The 15825-nt window shown below is 45.9% G+C and overlaps 2 protein-coding genes across 5 annotated transcripts in view; one reads left to right on the forward strand and one right to left on the reverse strand.

The window, feature by feature from the left end:
• The first annotated feature begins 374 nt into the window (after positions 1-374).
• GPR19 (G protein-coupled receptor 19) overlaps positions 375-15825 on the forward strand; it is a 31609-nt gene continuing 16158 nt past the window's right edge. Inside the window, exons 1-3 of one of the 4 annotated variants that reach the window (XM_079937636.1) lie at positions 375-483; positions 1611-1825; positions 14302-14458. The gene's annotated coding sequence lies outside the window, so the exon portion shown is untranslated. The other 3 variants (XM_079937633.1, XM_079937634.1, XM_079937635.1) reach the window with 3 other exon arrangements.
• CREBL2 (cAMP responsive element binding protein like 2) overlaps positions 14573-15825 on the reverse strand; it is a 55237-nt gene continuing 53984 nt past the window's right edge. Inside the window, exons 4-5 of the mRNA XM_079937637.1 lie at positions 15601-15676; positions 14573-14614 (exon numbers count right to left, since the gene is read on the reverse strand). Coding sequence (XP_079793763.1) covers positions 14605-14614; positions 15601-15676 — 86 coding nt within the window. The 3' untranslated portion in view covers positions 14573-14604. The remainder of the gene's footprint in view (positions 14615-15600; positions 15677-15825) is intronic.

A 15825-nucleotide genomic window follows, 5' to 3' on the forward strand; every position in this document is an offset into this window, starting at 1 on the left:
TCCATTACAGGAGTCCATATTTTTAACAGGTACCTAAATACGACCTTCGCTTTTGGGTTTAGTACTGTTGCTCCTTACCACTTCTTAGTTATGGTTAGAGTGGTGCTATCACCTTCATTACGTTCATAATGAAGCTCTTCCACGACAGATCTGAAAAGGCAACGATTTCTAAGTGATCGAGACTGGTTTTCATTACGGCTCGTATTTTCACTGGTTTCAGGTTTACACTTAACCTGTCCTGTTATTAACCTCCCACCCGTGCTCCCGGCTGAAAACGCGACTTTCATCATGAACTACACACCAAGACCTTAGACTCCGGACTCTGAAGTGGGTACCCAGCGGCCGCCCGAGGTAGTAAACAAAGCCCCGCGCAGGCGCAGTAGCAGCAGAAGGGGGAAACTTGGTGTGTTGTCAGCCAATGGGATTTTTCCTACAGTGAAAAGTGGAAAAACAACAACAAAAATCTCCACACCGCATTCTAAGGTGATAAACTGGTTGGCTTTTTTCCATTTTTTACAGACTTCTGGCTTTTGTTTCTGAACAACTTGTGCGGCCTTCGGGGCCTCGTAGAGAAAAGCCCTTCCTCGGCCCCGGAGACCTGCCGCTGGCGTGTCGCCTACTTCTAGCCTCGTTTGTTCTCGCCGCGGAGTCTTGATTTTTTTTATTTGACGACAGCATTAATCCATCGGGGCTGGAGGAGGGGGGGGCTAAATAGGCCTCAAAGCACCCCAAAAAACATTACTACTCCCCGGGCTGGCCCAAACATCGCGAGATCTGCCTGCGCGAACAGCGGACGCCCCCTCACCCTCTGGGCGTTTGCTCATGCGCTTGACTGATCATTTTTAGCGCGAAAACGTTTAGAAACGTTTTGGCTGGTAATAGTCAACCAAATTTGACCCTCGAGAAAGGTCGGAGGTTAATTCACGTGGACGCGATGGATTGGAGCACACAACACTACATTCTTCGAGATTTTGCAGTCACAACTCCACATGCTTATACGGTCGTCACTCCTTTCCGTTGCTCTGTTTCGGCCGTGAACTCTGTGAGGAGGTTTCAGCGAATCGAGTAGTAAAGGCGTGGGCGTGGGAGAGCCGTCCAGGCTTTAAACCAGAGTGGTGAGCTTTCTGTGTTTGGAAAGATAACCCTGGGAGCGACATAGAGGAACAAATCTGAGGGGCCAAGAAAGAAAACCTTGTGTTTTCTTTGTATTTTTTTTTTCTGGAGACCAAGAGAAGATGTGAATGTAAATGAGGTAGTGCAGTGGGAGGGAGAAGGTGGGAAAATTGTGCATGAAGGCAGTAGCCATGCAGCACAGTGGAGAGGGGAAGCTAGGAAAACAGAACTCTGGGCAGTAGAGCACGTCTTCCTTCAAATAGTGCGACCCTGTGCGTGTTTGTAAACAGAAAGGCAGAAATGCGCCACATTTAGTTCCTCGTGGGTGAGGTGGAAATAGGGGAGTCCCTAAGTGAGTGGGACAAGGAGGATTCTGAAAGCCAGAGTCGTGAGCAGGGGCTGAGGTTGGGATGAGGAAGGACAGTTAAGGTAACGGGAGTCAAGAATTCTGCAAGTGTTTTGAGGCAACTGACCCATCTGACCTCTTTCTCTCTCAGGGTATGTGGGACACCTGCGCAAGCACTGGAGTTTGCCCTGCAGCGCCTGAAAGGTACCACCCACAGTGTCCTCTCCCAGTGGGTCCCTTGGCCCCTCGAAGCATACCTCAGGCGGAATGTGGATTGCATGGAGTGAAGTGGTGGAATTGAGCTACCAAGACACTGGCGCGCAACAAAAGTACCGACTTGTCGCCGCTAGCCTCCCAGGTCACTAGGTATGACAGCCCCATCTTTTTTTTTTTTTTGCGGTACACGGGCCTACTCACTGCTGTGGCCTCTCCCGTTGCGGAGCACAGGCTCCGGACGCGCAGGCTCAGCGGCCATGGCTCACGGGCCCAGCCGCTCCGCGGCATGTGGGATCTTCCCGGACCGGGGCACGAACCCGTGTCCCCTGCATCGGCAGGCGGACTCTCAACCACTGCGCCACCAGGGAAGCCCCGAGAGCCCCATCTTGATGTTAGCGGCAGTTGTATGCAGCTTAGGCAGTATATTTTGATGCTCTGTGTACTGTCTGTAGTACAAGGCAGAGGAACGGTGGAATACATGGTTTTAGTAGACCAGCAAAGGAATGGCTTGTAGGTAAGCAATATAGCTTCATCTGTAAGAAAAACTCAGTATAGAAAGGCGCAGGGTTTAAGTTAGCAGTGAGGGAGAAGGATCCAGGTATCGGTCAATAGAGTGGAAGTACTTTAATAAAGGCCCAGACCTAGTAGTCTCCTATCAAGAAGTTCTGCCTGGAGCACTTCGCCTCATTTTGGCAGCCTAAAGTATAGCCTAGTAACTGGGCTGTATGTGTGGAGTTCATGGGAAAATGTTCCAGGAAAAAAAAATATATCCATGGATGCAATAGACTAGGGTTTCTGCGCTGGCGCCTGTTTTTGGGGGGAGTGGGATTTACCGAAACGCAAATCCTGTGTGCCCGACGCACAGTGAGGCCACACAATACCAAAATGCTGGAGTCTGGAACACAGAACGGTTTATTGCAGGGCCATGCAAGGAGGTGGGTGGCTCACGCCTTAAAAAACCCCAAACTCCCTGAAAGCAATCAGCAAAGCCCTTTTATAGGAAAGGCGAGGGAGGGGCGTGGCTAGTTGGTGCACACTTCTTGGTGTCAGAGCCTTTGTCCTTGAGGTCAGGTCATGGTCAGGTCACGATGTTCCTGTAAATCTCCACCAAAACAAATGTTACTCTCTGTTCTGACAAGAAAAGGGGAAGGTCCCAAGGCACGACTTTCGCCCTCCGAGGTCCAGGCCTGGTGGAGAGAAGAGGGGCGGTCAGTCCAGCACCCAGTCTGGCTCCTCCCACCAGTGCCCAGGCTGAAGAGGCAGATCTCAGACGGTGGCTCCCTCCGGGCCAGGTCCCCAGACCCTGCCCAGTTGTCATCGCTGAGGCAGCCAGGCGCCCAGGGCCCAGCTGGCCCTCAGGCTCCTCAGGCCGCGTAAACAGTGGGGGCCAGGTTCCCCGAACTGTGTCCCATGCAGACTGCCGCTGCCATTCGGTCGCAGAGGCGGGGATGGGGGAGAGGGTCACCGCAGCCTCAGGGCCTGGGCCCGGCCCGTGGGCGGTCCTGGCGAGGCTCTGGAGCCCTGCAGGGCACACCCCCAGCCTGTTCCCTGGGCCCCCCAGCTCGTCTGCCAGCCCGAGGCCGGGTGAGCTGGAGGGCCCCGGGGAGAAGGCTGGGATCGGCCTCTTACCTCACTCTCCAAGTGGACGACCACCGCTCCGCCGACCGTGGGCTCAAAAACGCCCCTCAAACGGTGGCTCCTTGACAGTTGCTCGCTTGGGGGCGGGGCCCACGGCAGCGCCGACCAATGGCTGAATGGGGCCGTCTGTGGTGCCGACCAATGGCTGAGCAAGACCTCTCGCTGAGGCTCCAACCCCCGGCGTTAATGATCTCCCGGTAACCGTTGCCTGGTAACGGGGTGCGGGGTGATGGTGGGCAGCAACGGCGGAGGGCTAAGGGCTGCGCCCTGCGGCGCTCCGTTACAGGGTCATCCAGCTGTAAGAGGCGTGACCTCTTCAGGATGGTGTCACAGAAAGGGTTTGACACTTGAGCATACCAGTCACTCTGTGTGCCCTCTCTGGGCCTCGGTTTCCCTATATGTCAAATAAGGACAATAGTGCCTACCTCATAGGATGACTGTAAAGAGGAAATGAGGTACAGTTGAAAAGACTGCATGAGTTACTAGCGTAGAACTTGATATGTAGAATATGATCAACAGTTTCTGCCTTGAGCCTCCCACCACATTTACGCGTGCCATCTCCTCACCAAAATGTGGATGTTCTGTGTAGCATGGATGCATCCGTATTCAGAGAGCCTTAAGACAGATTCTTCACCTTGCCTCCACAGTAGACTCAGCTGGGGAGCTTTAGAAAGTCCTAATGCCCAGGCTTCACCCTAGACCAATTCAATCAGAATCTCTGGGAGTGGAAACTGGGCATCAGTATTTTTTAAAGCTCTTCATTTTGCTGCTAAAGTTGAGAACCACTGCTTTAAGCAGGAGGAGAAAAGAAGTTAGGCCTGTGGTTTAAGACCACTTGTCTGAATAGCTATATATTTGAAAATTTTCTAGAGGTATAAGGGCTAGAGCTTGAGATGGGCCGATGAGTAGGGCATAGTGAGCTCTATTCAGGAGAGAGGGCACTATGATAAGAAGGTGGTAAGCATCGTGATTTGGGAAAGGTCAGTGATGAGGTCATTAATACAGGCCCCAGGAATACACAGGATTTACTGCAGAGATGGAGGACTTTGGCCTCCTAAGTTGGGCCTTTGATTAGCACAGGTGACACAGTTCTGGCTGGTTAGCTCAGTCGGTTAGAGCGTGGTGCTAATTTAACAGCGGTGACAGACGGTGATGTCTTTATTGCTTTACTGCGTTGTGGATCTTGGGCCATGAGCATGGCGGACTGCAGTAGTGGGGTGCGGGGACCTTTTACAGTTGCTCCACTGGTTGGGGAGGGACATCGAGTCATCGTTGACATGTATGTACGTGGGTGTTCTCCAGCGGAAAGGCCATTGATGAGGAAGCCTCTTCCCAGAGCCTCATAGGGTTGATGTGGCTGCTCTGACTACACAAATGGTCCTGTCAGTACTAACAGGTGAGAAAGGTGAGGATCAAGTCTGTTTTGCAGACTTTCAGTGAGTAGAGAATCAGTTAGAATAGGAGGGACGGCGTGTCTGGGTCAAGGATGTGAGGTTCTAAGAGACAAGGTACTTTCTTTTAGGGCGACTCTGGTTTCTAGAGATACAAGTAATTTAGAAGTTGAAACCGCCATACTACTTCAGTCACTGATGCCAAGACCCAAACGTGGCAGTAATGGCCAGGAGTATCTTCTGCCAAAAGGGGAGGGGGTAATCTGTCTTTCACTGCATCCCTTTTCTTGAGAAGCACATGAGTTTAATCCCTAGCAAGAGCGTTGGTGAAATGGCCAGACATTGTTGCCTAGGTAAGAAGACAGGATTCAGAGACTCTGCAGGGGTCAATAACTAGAGGTTATGGAAGTGGGTGGATGCAGAAGTGAGGAGTGGAATGGGGTAGAAGGATAGGAGACTTGGGGTGAGGAGGGAGACCTATTGAAAGTTCGAGGTAGAAAAATCCCAAGTGCTGACAGTTTAGTTAAACGGTTATAAAAGTATGTCAGAACAGGAGTGCTTTCTGAGACCCTGTGACAAGAAATACCAGAGACAGACTGCTCTGTAGGACTCTGCAAGATGTAGGAGGCTGAGAACTGATTAGACTGCTTTTAAACTCTCACCCATATCAGGGGCATAAAGGAGTCACGAGGAAGACTGGGAAAGGCTGCTGCAGAGGATATTTGAGTGGAGTTGTTGGAGTGCTGGTAGACAGGCAAACCAGGGAGAGAGGGACGTGGCTCCACTCTTTGCCTGAACGTCAGCTTTCCCGGGTACAGCGGCTGCAAACTGGTGGGAAGGGGAAAGCCTTAACTGTAAGTCAGGGGGCAAATTTCGACTATGATACTGGACTGGAAATTTTAATTACTAACTTTTCTTACCTAAAAGTGACCATAAAAAGGAATGGGGCAGCTCAGGTTTTCATTCAGGGATGGGAGTACCAGGCACTACAGAGTGTTTTCACTGGGACAGTGGGAAATAAAAATTAAGTTGCTTTAAGTTAGTCCCTGAAATCATGCTTGTTCAGTGTGCTGGAACACTGTTGTTGAGAACCTACTTTGTTTTTGAGATCCTAGAGGTCTAAAGATGAATTAAATGACATTGCTCCCTATAGGAATCTATGAACACAATGCAATATAATGTATACAATAAAAGAAGTAATATATGTGAAAATTAAAGAAGTACTATAGTAAGAAAGAAGGTGTGAGTAACTTATTTTGGAGGGGGTGGGGCTAAGAGGGACCTAGAACCTCAGAGAAGATGAAAGGCAGCAGGGTTTGAGATGGGAATAGGTGTTCCCCAGGTGGACACGGCAGAGGAAACTGCTTCAGGTCTAACCTGTGGGAGCGTGACACAGCATGGTGTCCATGTGGGAAAACCCAGGCAGTGTGAAGGATATGCGTATTCAGGTGGGTGATTCAAACGGAGGTGACATGGAGGCCAAAGGTGTTGTGCCTGTTGGCAGGCTCACCAGTGGAGAGAGCTCATGGAATTTTAAAAGCACATACACACACACACTAAGATGCCAGTCATTTCCTCTGTCAGTCACTTCCTCCCTCTCCTTGTCCTTCCCCTTTATAAAATTTGCCAGATTTGTTAGAGAGTGTTGAGGGGTAGCACAGGAACTCTGCTCCATCCCAGTGCCTACAGCTGGTTGGATCCGCTCTGTATCCGACTTAATCTGAGTCAAACAGACTCTGCCTCCTAAGAATTTAGATCAGAACATTGAGAGCCTGGGTCATATGTTTTCTCCCCAGCTTTACTGAAATATGATTGACAAATAAAAATTGTGTATATTTAAAGTATATGATGTTTTGATATACATACACATTGTGAAATGACCACAATCAAGCTAACACCCCATCTCACATAGTTACCATTTTTGTATGTGTGGTGAGAACACTTGAAATCTCTCAGTAAATTTTGAGTATACAACTATTATTAACTATAGTCACCATGCTGTATGTATATTAGGTCTCCAAAACTTATTTATCTTATCATTGAAAGTTTGTACCCTTTCACCAGTATCTCCCCATTTCCCGCAATCCCCCAGCCCTGGTAACCACCATTCTACTCACTGTTACTGTGAATTCAACTTTTTTAGATTCCACATATAAGTGAGACCATGCAGTATCTGTCTCTCTGTGTCTGGCTTATTTCACTTAATATAATGTCCTCCAGGTTCATCCGCCCTGTCACAAATGGCAGGATTTCCTTCTTTTTTAAGGCTGAATAATACTCCATTATGTGTGTGCGTGCATGTGAAGTGTATTTGTATATCACATTGTCTTTATTCATTCATCTGTCGACAGACACTTAGATTGTTTCCATATCTGGGCTATTGTGAATGATGCTTCGATGAACATGGGAATGCAGATATCTCTTCAAGACAGTGATCTTATTTCCTTTAGGTGTATACCCAGAGGTTGGATAGCTAGATCATATGGTAGTTCTATTTTTAATTGAGACTGGGCCATTTAAATAAGAGCATTGAACTTGTAAGGTCATGTAACTTTCAGAGCCGAGGTCACCATTTGGGGGCCAGTAATCAGAACCAGCTGATTGCAAAAGAGAAGCAGGTGAATGCAGCTAATTAAGAGAGAGAAAATAGGGGACAATTGGTCCCGTAGCCTGAGAGAAAGAGATGGAGTCAGTGTCTCTTGGCTCTGACAGCTTTCTGTCCCTTCCTTCAGTCCCATCTGTGGTCTAACTGCCACTTCCTGTTCTTCAGTTCCCTGCACTTCTTCTGAGTCTTTATAATAAATCCACCTCCACCTCAGTGGCTTTCTTTTTTCCCCGTAGACAGCACTCTAATGTGGCTAGTTGCGCTCTCCCCTTCCTCCTGTTCTTGGCCTAATAAAACCACATGCTTTCCACAAGAGGAACACACCTATGCAGCATGGACACATGTAACTCACTGCAGCTCGAATATGCCAAGAAAAGGTAGTTCTCGTCATTGTTTTCTGTAGTTTTCACCTGTGTATAAGTTATCTCTAAGTTACCTGCATAACAAAATCCCCCCAAACTTAGGAACTTAATAATAAACATTATCTCCTAATTTCTGTGGGTCACGAATTTGGGAGCAGCTTAGCTGGGCAGTTCTGGCCTGGGGCCTCACAAAGTAGAGGTCAAGATGTCTGGACTGCAGTCGCTTGATAGGGCCGGAGGATCTGTTGCCAGGTGGCTCACTGCCCTGTTGCTAGTTGGTGCTGGTTGGTGAGAGGCCTCAGTTTTCCCTGCGTGGGCCTCTTCTCAAGACAGCTTTAGTGTCCCTACGACATGGGGGCTGAGCAATCCAAGAGGCAGAGAGCCAGGCAGAAACTGTCCTTATGATAATCTCGCCTCGGACATTACAGAGAATCACTCCTGCCACATTCTCTTCACTGGAAGCAGGTTATGAGTCTGGCCCATGTTCAAGGGAAGTAGTATTTGAAGGGAGGCATATCAGAAATTTGTGGACATATTTTAAAACCATCACAACTGTTAGGTTAGAGAGAAAAAAAACCAGGCAAAGTGTCCAATTCAGTCTCAGGTATAGTTCAATTTCATTTCTTAAGTGGTTTCTTTAAATAGTATAAGTCTCCTTTGGGTAAAAATGTTTTCTCTTTCATAATGCCTCCCAAGGAGGTCCTGTCATCCTCTCTGAAGATAACATCCATTTGAATGGAGGGTGGGGAGGGGTAACATACACATCCTTGTGGAATTGCTGAGAGGGGGGTATCCCCGACTTCATTCTGGACCTAGAGTGTGCACTGGCAGGGTTCCGGCATGATGCCCCTCGCTGGCCTGAGCGCTGGGGAACCTGCTGGCCTGCAATGCTGAAGCCTGCAGCTTTCATGGCCCATTTTTGGCTTCAGGCAAATCTCCACAGGGAGAATCGGCCTCCTCCCCTTGGGGACTCTTTTCCCCTTGGCCCCGGCTGTGGAGTCACCTCACCTGACCACGGCAGGCCCCCTGGCTGTTAGTTGAACATCCATGCTTCAAGGGAACCGGAAACACTTGGGACAGTTGACTGCTCTGTATGCCTACGTACACTGTGAGAAACTTGCCATTGGCCCGAACGGCCATGCAGAGTGCAGAGGATGAGGTGTGAGGGGCCTAGGCAGTGGTCCCCAGAGGGGAGCAAAGGCAGAGAGCTCTTGCCCTGGGTGCCCCTCTCAGCATGGAGGTAACTTACTGTGGTACGCAGAGTAAGGACCCCTGAAGATATTTACCCTAACACCCGGAACCTGTGACTGTGTTACCTTACAGGGCAAATGGGACTTTGTAGATGTGACTAAGTTAAGGGCCTTGAGAGGGGAGATTATCCTGGATTATCTGGGCGGGCCCAATCAAGTGACTTTCCAGTCTGAGGTCAGACAAAGGGAGATGTGACTGTGGAATAATGGTTAGAGAGATACAAGGTTGTTGGTTTTGAAGTTAGGAGTTAGGGGGCTACGACGAGCCAAGGAATGTGGGTGGCAAGGAAACAGATTCTCCCTGTGTAGCCTTCAGAAAAGAACACAGCCCTGCTGTCACCATAATCTTAGCCCAGTAAGACCCATGTTAGATTTCTGACCTGTAGTACTGTAAGATAATAGATTTGTGTTGTTTTAAGCTACTGTTTGTGGTAATTTGAAACAACTACAAGAGAAAATGAATGCACTCATATCCGCCTTTGGTCTAGAAAGAGGTCAGGCCCAGTGACTGGCTGCTTTATTTTCTTCTATTTCTCTCTGAACCTGAGACCTAGAGGGAGAGACTCTTTTTTTTTTTTTTTTTTTTTTTTTTGCGGTACGCGGGCCTCTCACTGTTGTGGCCTCTCCAGTTGCGCAGCACAGGCTCCGGACGCGCAGGCTCAGCGGCCATGGCTCACGGGCCCAGCCGCTCCGCGGCATGTGGGATCATCCCAGACCGGGGCACGAACCCGTGTCCCCTGCATCGGCAGGCAGACTCTCAACCACTGCGCCACCAGGGAAGCCCAAGGGAGAGACTCTTACTTTCCATGTGGCATGTCCTTTTTCACCACAGAGCAGAATTTATTACTTTTTTATTTTCATTAAGACAACAAATTGAAAGTAAGTACAGTAAACACCCATACACTCTTCACCCAGATTTCGCCAGTTAATGTTTTGCCGTATTTACTTTCCCTTTCTGATTATGTGCGTACATATTTTTTGTTGTTGTTGAACCATTTGTGGGTAACTTGCATTTGTCTCGACCCTTTATCCTTAATACTTCAGCATCTCCTAAGAATAAGGAAATCCACTTATTAACCACAATTCGTTTCTCACACCTAATAGAAATAATAATTCCATGACACCATCTAATATCCAGTTCACAAGACAAATTTCCCTAATTTCCACAAAATATTTTAGAGCTTTTTTATACCAGTTCTCCCTCCCTCCCCAGTCAGCATCTCATCAAATTACATGCTTTGCAATTGGTTTTCTTTAGTCTCTTTAATAATAGCTCACCCTTCTTATTTCACAACATTGACTTTCTGATAAGTCCAGACTAGTTCTCTTGTAGAATATTTTGTTTTCTCATTTTGGTCAATTATTTTCTCATGATATCTTTAATCTGTTTCTCCAACCCCTGCCTTCCCCCGCCCCACCCCGCAAACTGGGCACTCTGTCTAGAGGTTTGATTAGATTCAGGTTAAATGCTTTTAGAAAGAATATTTCATTAGTAATGTTGGGTAGGTCACCTTGCTTTATGTTAGGCACTGATTTCAGGTTGTCCCACTGTTAGGTTAGTGATGCTAAATTTGGTCACTTGGTTAAGATGGTGAGCCCCTGCCAGTCTCACCCTTGAAAAAGTACACATTTCCCTTTGCAGTTTGTAAATAACGTACAAACAACCTGTTCCCAACAACTTTTCATCTCATAGTTTGAATACCTGCTGTGGTCCTTGCCTGAATCAGTTATTTCACTGCAGCCTGTAGAAATGGTGTTCTAACTATTATATTCTGCCTTTATTAGCTGTCATTCTTTTGTAAAAAGACCTTCCTTTTAAGAGAACTGTTGTAATGACTCTCTCAGTGGACAATTGGATAGTGGTTTGCTTTCAGTTTTGTTTAAAACAATTGGAAAGCTCTTGTTTCTTAAAAGGATGCGTTAACTCAATTATTGAGTTCACTAATATCTCAATAGCATCCTCAATATTTCCAGTTGTTTCTTTGCTTGTTTCCCAGGGCTTTTTGAAATCCAGGCAGTTCACCATTGTAGGATTTGAGGTAGAGGTGGGTGAGAGGTTCACCAATCTATGGTAAAGGGAAGAAAAACTACTAGATGGGAACCAAGAACGAGCATGGCATCTTGACTGCACCCGTTCTCAGGAAAGTCAGCTTGTGGAAGTTGAGAATCTAGAAATTCCGATAGAACTGCCTGCAGGCTCTGGAACCCCTTGGAAAGTTTTTGCCTGCCCCAGTGTGGAGGCCTGCTCTATGGTACCAAACAGCCTGAGCAAAGTCTTCCATATTTGGTTGGTGACAAATAAAGGAATTTTGAGAATGGCTTTCAAAACGGTAGCTTGGATTTCAAGCCTATTGTCTTGCTGTACACTCCTATTTTGAATTTCAGAAGCTGAATATTATTTCCTTCTTTCTTTCCGTTACTTTTATAATTTCTGAACAGTGCTACATTCCCTATCCCCAAGGCAAATCGATTCCCCAGGCAGGCAGAGGGGAAAAGAATCACATAAATTATTTTCAAAATATTACCCTAGCTACACAGTATTATGGGATTTTTATGGGTTTGAATAGAAGACAGCTATTTTCTTCCCAATGGCTGGGAATAAGTTTGGTGATTATAAATTTAATATTTTTAACAGAATAAGTATATTACATAACATGTTTTATAGCCATCCTTAATAATATTTCAGATTATGATTCCTTATAAAATCGTTTTTATTATTTTATCACTAAGCTGTGATGTACACATACAATTATCCTAAAAAGAATGAATAATTTGGCCTTTTTTTTTTTTTGCATCTCAAATGATTTAAAGAAATCTTTTTGTTTTTTTGTTTTTTTTGCCGTACTTGGGCCTCTCACTGTTGTGGCCTCTCCCGTTGCGGAGCACAGGCTCCGGACGCGCAGGCTCAGCGGCCATGGCTCACGGGCCCAGCCGCTTCGCGGCATGTGGGATCTTCCCGGACCGGGGCGCGAACCCGTGTCCCCTGCATCGGCAGGCAGACTCTCAACCACTGCGCCACCAGGGAAGCCCAAAGAAATCTTTTTGATTTCTTCTGTCAGAGGCCCATAGTAATGAATCACATCAGTCACATTAAATTGACAAGTTATTTTGATCGAGTCCATTATCCATGATACAGATTCGTATCATATAATATGCCTGCTCTGGAGTCATATTAAATACTCCTCAATCCTAGCTCCCACACTAACTAGTGGTGTGGTTTTGGGCATGTTACTTATCTTCTGTAAGTTTCCTCATCTGTAAAACAGGAATGTTAATAATAGTACCTGTTTCATGGTTTGATAGGATTAAATGACATCATGTACTGAATACCTGGTGCATGATAAATATTAGCCGGTTTTGTTGTTGCTGTTATCATTCACTAAAAGAAGAGAGGTGATATCTTAAGTAACCATCTGGCTGGCTCTCTAAAGCTTTCTTCAAACACATATCCAGCTTTCCTGATAAATGAATTTTCTGAAAGTGACAAATATTAGAACTAACAGAGTTGAATTTCTCTGTGAGTCTTACATAGAAAAACTAGAATTAACTTGATTCTTATCCTAAAATAAAAGATGTAAACATGTCTTAAGCTGTGGATGTTGGACCAGGAAGGCACTTCAGTTTCCTGAAATTATACTCCAGCTCCTGTATGCTACCTCTTTTCTTATAGAGTTTGCATTATTGCACATTGAAAGTCAGCATTTCTATCCCTCAAAATAAATATTCAGAATTGCCATGCTTAGGATTCTGAGTTAGAAACAATCAGCTATATGCATGCCTAATGAGACAAGTGCATAGCTAGCTTAAGTTCCTGACTTGGGACAGTCCAAATGCTATCCAAGGGATTGACCTTATTATTCAAATTTATTTTTATTCAAAATAATCCAGCAAGGCACGTTAAACCATATTTATCTTTTCTGCTATACAATTGTAAAGCATTCACAAATTGTTCCTGGTTCGGGTGTGGTTCTAAAGTATCTCCCTAAAATTAAGACTGTTCGACTTAGATGAATGGCCTCATAAAAGTCAGAAGCCTCAGCCTGAGAAGAAATACGTTTCCTGTGTTCTTCCCTGTGCTCTGTGGTGGCATGCCACAGTCGTTCTGTGAAGCTGGCATTTTCATTTAGTTGCACCTAAATAGATTTTTAAGGAAAGAAGCAGTGGAGGATGGGGGGAGTTACCATTGCAGAGTCCATACTAATTCCTAGAAGCCTTTCAAGATTTAGGGTCAACAACAATTCAGTAAAGAAAGGGCCCATTAGGTAAATTTGGCTCTGCAAATGCTAATTGAAAGTCCTCTGCAATTCAGTCCTGTTCCCTCTTCCTTTCTTTAGTCAGTAGGGTCCCATGGTGACTGGTTCTGAACGAAATCATCCCCTTCAACAGTTACCATGGCAACCGGGACGTCAGTGAAGCAGGAAAGACCCTGCACAAAACTGCTCCTGCCGGGCTCCCTCTCTGAGTTGGAGAACTCAGCCCTGCCTGAGGCCTAGGGATGGGACTAAAGACATCTGGACGTGCACACTCACGTTTGTCTGTCACTGTGCCTGTGAGCGTAGATATATGGGCATATGGTAAACTGTGTAATGAGAATTTCCCCTCCCCCCAAAAAACATGGAGCATGTTTAAAGGGTGGGGATGGGTGGTGGGATGGGGCCGGGGAGGTAGACATGGGATGGTCTTTTTAGGTTTAATGATATGTAAAAATTATATTTGTGTTTATAAGGTTACAGTAAGTTGATAGTAGGGGAGGTTGGAGCCTTACATATATATAGCCTGATGTATATTTAGACACAAGACCTCAGGGGAAATATTTTTTGAATATTTTTATTTACCTGAGAGTGAAATAGACAAATGGCTTTAAGGAGCTCTGAAGGGGGTGTAATGCTGTCCGTGGTGCTGAACACTTGATTGTCTCAGATGTGCCAAGGGGGCTCTGGAGGGAGGTTAGGGAACACCTTGCCATGTTAGGGTACTGATGATAAGAAAGAAGGAGACGGCCTGGGGAGAAAGCATTCTTTCCTTCCCTTCCAAGCAATTCTGAATGCCCAGGAAAAATGTTCAGATGAAAAATAAAACAAAAAAGAAAGCGGAGAAGCCTGGAGGTTTGGGTGGTTGAATCTTCCCCTTTTCATGTGGAGATTTTTGGTCCGAGCCAATCAGGTCGGAGATTTCTGCTGCTATGCTCCCGAAAGGAAAAATGGGGGAAGGGAGAGAGAAGCCGGCCACATTCTCCCCTGGAGCCACATGATCCATTTCCCATGTGACACATTCCAGAGCCCTGGAAAGGAGAAGGGAGGGGCACCAAGAGAGTGGGGCTGGGGGCGGGAAGATGGTTTAACAGTCAACCCTGCACAGCGTCATCTTGTCTTCCTACCAGGAAGCAGGCTCTGAGCCAAGGGGAAGGCAGAGGACAGATATGGATGTGTTCCCAAGCTTCCCTGGTGGTTTATGGCATTCTCCAAACTCCTCTGCAAGGGCTGTTCCTGACCAAGAAGACCCAAGGAGACCGTCTCTGAAATTAAGTCCGGATGAAGGTATGTGCTAGAGATCCCGCGGTTTTGTGGCTGAAATTTGGCTCAGAGGACATAATACCTTCTGTTTTCCAGACAATTTCGAGATTTTGTCCCGGCTTAGACGCTGGTTCGGGGCTTTAGATTTGTCACAGGTCCAGAAAAGATGCCTAGGTAGTTCTGTAAAATGAACAATTCACCACAGTCACTGCCTGTTGAAGAAAAACGAGATGGGAGTTGTATATAGTGATAATTAATAAAACAAAGCACTCATTGCTGAAAAGCATTCTTTTCACTGAATCCTGGAAAGAGGGAAAAAGATAATATTACTGACACCAGCCAGATTTCATTGTCACTGCAATAAAATCCTGTTTCATCCTTTTTCAGCTGCTTATTCTGTGCCCATGTTCCCCGAGGTTATTGGCAGTGGCTTAGGGAGCCTGGGTGGGCTGGCGTGCTGTTTCTTTGTGCTGTGTGATCGTCTTCCTTCTGATGTTCCTGATACCAGGAGTGCTTGTGATTGTTTCCAGCTCTCTTAGGGACAGTAGACTGTCACCAAATTCCATATCTTTCAGAATAGCTACCAAGAAGGCTTCCAGGAAGTTCTCAAAGGAATCTTCCAAAGTTACAGGCTAAAAGACTCTGCCATGCGCTCAAATCTTGATGTCTTTGACTATTTCTATCCAGCACAAAGAGACGAGCTAGCAGATTTACATTTTATTTTGTCTTTATTTAACGAATACTTGTAAAGTTCTTGTTATGTGTAAAGCATCATTCTAAGCACAATCAGTTATTTAATCCTTATATAACCCTCTGGGGGAGTTATTATTAGTACCCACATTTTGGAGACGAAGAAACTAAGGCACAGAGAAGTTAGGGAATTTTCCCAAGGTCACACAGCTAGCAAATAGGAGAAACAGGGTTTGGACCCAAGAAACTTGACCCTAGAGTCCATGATCTTAACCACTTAACTATGCTGCTTCCCTGCTCCTATTATTTCAAATGATGTCAACAGTTGATTTGGCTACAAGTTTTGTTCAGCTGATGCTACTAGAACATTGAATCAGCTTTCCTGGCTAAAACAGACCCCCAGTGAAATCTATAGTAATCTTGAATTATCCCAGTAGTCACATTCTGTACCCCCAAATAACCCAGTAAGTAATTACCTGTTCTTCTCTTCCCCTTGTGCTGTATAGATATCTGGTGGTAAAACACTGTATTGCAATGGTGACCAAATGATGTCTAAAGGAAAAAAAGAAATCTAAAATTACATCATGGTTCATTTTTTTTTTTTAATCAAACCTAGAAACATTCTTCCATCCTCAGGACCTAGTAATAAGACCAGCCTAAGCATATTAACAGTACTTACCTGGTTTTCAAAATAAAATAAA

This window comes from Stenella coeruleoalba (assembly GCF_951394435.1).
Source record: "Stenella coeruleoalba genome assembly, chromosome: 11".
Lineage (NCBI taxonomy): Eukaryota > Metazoa > Chordata > Mammalia > Artiodactyla > Delphinidae > Stenella > Stenella coeruleoalba.